This window comes from Nansenia antarctica (assembly GCF_963989245.1).
Source record: "Nansenia antarctica genome assembly, chromosome: 5".
In the NCBI taxonomy this organism is placed as follows: domain Eukaryota; kingdom Metazoa; phylum Chordata; class Actinopteri; order Argentiniformes; family Microstomatidae; genus Nansenia; species Nansenia antarctica.
In genome coordinates this window covers 16,305,065-16,310,064 of record NC_137690.1, presented here as the reverse complement: position 1 = coordinate 16,310,064, position 5,000 = coordinate 16,305,065, and the positions used below count along the sequence as shown (strand labels likewise).

The following is a 5,000-nucleotide window of genomic DNA, read 5'->3' as shown; positions in this document are numbered from 1 at the left end:
ACTTAATTCATAGTACATTTAAAAAACAAAAAACAATACTGCTTACAATTGACATTTACGATACAGTATTGTAGTGTGTCTTATATTAAGTTACACAAGCTTTCTCTCTTTAAGTCTCCTCAGAATTTCTAGCCACTTTTTCTTTCTGTTCTCTCCATCTGTCTGTCCTCATGTTGAATCTTTCAAGAGTTTGTAATCTAATGAGCTTCATCACACACACACACACATACACACACACACACACACACACACACACACACACACACACACACACACACACTCTCTCTCTCTCTATGCTACTCTATGACACTTTATGTTCTTTTAATTTTTTAACTATTTATTGTATTACATTTTGCAACATAGAACAACAAAAAACAAGACAAGTACACTAGCATAACCCCCCCCCCCCCACCCCCACCCCCCCAGATCAGTGTGTGTGACACGATGCTAATATACAATCATATACTGTATGTTCACTCCTCACAGCCAGTCCACAGCCACTAGCATGTAATAACCAGTCACTTCATGAATGAATGAGTTGATGTAGTATAAACAGTATTGACAACAGTATTCCAACAACCATAGAGAGTATAACCGTGAACGATGATTGATCTGCAGCCTGGGTGATTGTCTCTGCTTGGACTAGAAGTTGCATGTAGCCACAGATCAAGGATCAATGTACCAATATGAATCCAAACTATTATGGAGATTGAGTGTGTGTGTGCTGGATGACCAAAATGTAAATGAGAAGTCAGAGGTCAGCACCAGTAATAGACAATTGACAAATAGACCACAGCTTCTTGTATAGATCCATTGATCCCTTGTTTAACAACTCACATCTCTGCCCTCTAGTCACTGTTCTCTCTCTCTCTCTCCCTGGGAGTGTTCTCACTAGAACATTTGCTTCACTTGAAACGGAGTTTAGGATAAAATTCGCTTTGCTCTTTGTCGTTTGGAGCTGTGAGAACGCGCATTCGAAGTCGCTCCCGCAGCAAAGAACCAACGGATGCTCCGCTTGAAAAGGGTGGTTTCGCTCCGGTTACAAACGACGCATCCATCACTTTGCTTCGCTTCGCTTTTGGTGAGAACGCTGCTCGAGGCAGTCCATAGGAAATAAGATATGTGTCTGGATAAGAGCGGGACGAACGGGCAATTCTAAATTTTTCTGACCAATCAACTACCACGTCTGTTGCTTCGATTGCGTAATATGTTACTTTGTTTACATGAAGGCTGTGAGAACGGAAATCAGAGAAATAATTTATGCAACAATGTTGCGAACTCATCCACTTGCTCCGGGTCTCGATTCAGACTTTCATGTGAGAACATGACCCCTGTCTCTGTCTGCAGTCCTAATTCACTGTCCCTGTCCCTCAGGTCAGCTGGTCTGTACTGTAATTACACCCCCCCACCCTCTCTCTCTCTTTGTAGGAAGATGGTAAGGTGGTAGATGGCAGTTTGCTGGGCGATGCCAATGGGGTAGAGCCTGGTCCAGGCAGAGTGAAGGAGTCTGGGAAATGGCAGAAGCCTCGGTTCACACGCAAAGCCTTGATGAAGTGTTGCCTGGTCAAATGGATCATCGCCAGCACACAAACTCACGAGAAAGGTGAGACACAGTGAGAACACATACATTATACCAGTATATACTGTATGTGACAACAGCTGGTGAAACCGGAAACAAGTCAGCAACCAATCAAAATGTTCTTACTTTTATTCTGAAATGTTTCAATAAATGTCAATGTTGAAAATCAATGACACACTTGTTAGTCAAGCCAAAACATTGCAATGAAATGGATTCGGTGAGTAATCCCCACTACTCTACACTCACTAGGTAGTGGGGATTACTCACCGAATCCATTGCATTGCAATGTTTTGGCTTGACTAGCGAGTGTGTCATTGATTTTCAACAACGCTGAAATGTATTTACATTTTTCAGAATAAAAGACTGAACGGTCTGTCGGTTGGACTTGTTCCCGGTTTCACCAGCTGCTGTCACATATGTTTCCTAGATAACTCAGAACCAAATGTTCCATTGTATTTGTTGTCATATTATTCAGACAGAATTCAGGTCAGAGTTACATGAAGCTGAATATGTCTGGTGTGTGTAGCAAACAGGACTCTGTGGACTCCTTCTGGAGACCTCTGCTGACCTTCTGTGGTCCAGGCTCACTCTGTGGTCGGTAAACTCACCCCATGGATCAGGGTTCAGAGGTCATTTCAATACACACTTGCACACTTGCACACACGCACACATGCATAAACACACACGCATAAATACACATACACACACACACACACACACACACACACACACACACACACATACGTTATTGACCATGCTTCACGCCTCACAAACCTTTTAATCTGGAGCTGATGCACTCCAGTAGGTGATTAAAGCTGGAATGAAGAGGACAAGGTTTAGTAGAAACTTGATGCTTCACCTGCTCATGTTCCCTCATACAGTCTTTCTGTTCTTTATTCAACGTCCTCTCCTTGACCTGGTGGAATGTTTTGAGAGGGTTCCGTTTCAAGTTGACTGGAACAGTACAATAGTGCCACCTAGGGGCTTAGTGGTGTGTGTGTGTGTGTTTGTGTGTGCACACTTGTGAGTCACTAAGTGTTTATAAGAGAATGCAATTACTGAGATGGTTTTTGTTTTCATTCTTTGCATGTGGATCAATTTAAATATCAGTGGGCATATAATCATCTGTAGCCTATAATGTGCTTTTCTTTAAGTCTGACTTTAGTCAAAGGGAGCAAATAAAGCATCACAGTGATGCCGGATACAGTTGACTAAATAGTGGACTTTCAATAGTAGCTACATATTAACACACATGTGTTGGCGATGTATGTGTGTGTGTGTGTGTGTGTGTGTGTGTGTGTGTGTGTGTGTGTGTGTGTGTGTGTGTGTGTGTGTGTGTGTGAATGTGATAGAGAGGACAGTATATAAGTGACAGTGTTTCCCCTAGGTTTGCTGCCATGGGGGGGTGGCATGGACCGTGGCATGGACCCCCCCCCCCCCCCCAGGGGGTAAGACCCTGCCTCATACCAGCGTCATGTCCAGGGGTGTACTTGTACATTAAGCCGCCTCACGCTACGGAAACAGGAGATAGGCTCCTGCCCTATGGGCCATTAGGCTCCAGAACCATCGGTTCTCAAGGCTACTTACTTATGTGGTCTTGACTACCTGTCCACTTTCTCACCTGGTTCTTGCTGTCTCTCTCTCTCTGGTGTGCCGACACCATCCTGCTCTCTCTTCTTCTCTTCCTCCCTATCCTCCTCTCTCCCTTTTGCTGTCAACCAAAAGGTAAACAAAACAGCCAGAGTATTTATAATCTAATAAGAGGCATAAATTGATCCATATCAATTTATAACATAATTATAATTGAATATTGGATTGCTGTGGGCAATCCAGTCAGATAATCATGTCATTTTGACTTTACTCTCTCACCTGAAAAAAAATCGTATGTCCAACTATAAAAAACAGACATTTCCAATGCTTCAATCCACTGTCCATGTACTGTAAATATGCCATTATGGTATTACCATGAAGCCCAACTCTAGCAGAATAAGAAAGATAGTATATCTACTTTAAGTAAAATAATAAAGTGCCTCCAGTTAGCTCTTTAGCTGGCAAGTGTGCAAGGAGACTCATCTCATCACCTCTGAGCTAGCTAGCTTGCTAGTTCTTTGACACTATTTACACTATGGAACTATAGTCAGACACTTTCTAGTCACGATAATAACGACCAATTTTAACCAACTTTCTCTGTCAGAACACTCATCAATTATATTTGCTAACGTTTGAACTTGCTTACTTTCAATCTGCAGACATCACAGCCGGCAAAAACTCTCGCGTCTCGGCTATGTGTGGAGATAGGTCTGGCTATGCGAGAATTGAAATAAGCCAGTGGCTTTCTTGGGTTTTTATCCTGTTAGTTGACCTTGTATGTAATATGTACTTTCATGTACCTACTTCTGCAAATCTTCTAATAAAGTTTTCAATCAATCAATCAATCAATCAAAGACTACGGCGGACTAACATTACCAACGAGCCCATGGGCTTGCCACTCGCCAGATTCGGGTTGGGTGCGTTTAAAAATCGCGGATATTTTAGCCTGCTTGTCAGATGTTTGGTGTCTACGTCCGTAATAATTCCTCTTTCTTGGGGGGGCGGGGGGTTCCGTTGGGAGGGCGGCCCGCCCCCCCCCCCCAAGGCAATGGTAGGGGAAACACTGAGTGAGCTGTAATGGAGTAGGAGGATGTTTGACAGTGTGACTTGTGAATAATGGTAGTAATGGTATTCTAGCAGGTCAGTGAAATGCGATCAGGAAGGAAGAATCAGATCCGTTTTATATATCATGGCTATTAACCTCAATAACACACACACACACACACACACACACACACACACACACACACACACACACACACACACACACATACACACACACACACACACACACACACACACACACATACACACACACACACACACACACACACACACACACACACACACACACACACACACACACATGAAATGAGCGAGAGAGAAGAATCTTTCCATTCTGTTCATTCTATGTATTCTGTTTCACAATCAGGGGCAATGTTCTTTCTGTGACAGAAACATGAGCATGTGAGGGAGAAAGAACGAGATGGAGGGAGGGAGGGGGAGGAGAGAGAGAGAGAGAGAGAGAGAGAGAGAGAGAGAGAGAGAGAGAGAGAGAGAGCATGCAGAGCAGAATTAGGATGATGTCCACTAATTATAAAAATTCAAAAGAGAGCCTTTACATGTTATAATCACCTAAAATAAAGCAACCCTGACACGCTCCACAACAAAGCCCTTACCTACAGAAAGATTGAGAAAATATGACAAATTACAAAAAACTACTGGGCAAAGTACAACAATGTGCAAACACAGCTGCAAGTGTGAGTTTTTGTGACAGTAAACGGACGTCCAATGGAACACAACCACCATAAAGCCTGTAAATAAGTATCTG

The 5,000-nt window shown here is 43.0% G+C and overlaps 1 protein-coding gene across 1 annotated transcript in view; it reads left to right on the top strand.

Moving 5' to 3' along the window:
- Positions 1–1,533: 1,533 nt before the first annotated feature.
- The window catches only part of LOC308157072 (calsenilin-like), a 23,589-nt gene continuing 20,122 nt past the window's right edge, over positions 1,534–5,000 (top strand). The window contains exon 1 of the mRNA XM_080530550.1: positions 1,534–1,603. Within this exon, the coding sequence (XP_080386676.1) occupies positions 1,549–1,603 (55 nt within the window). The 5' untranslated portion in view covers positions 1,534–1,548. The remainder of the gene's footprint in view (positions 1,604–5,000) is intronic.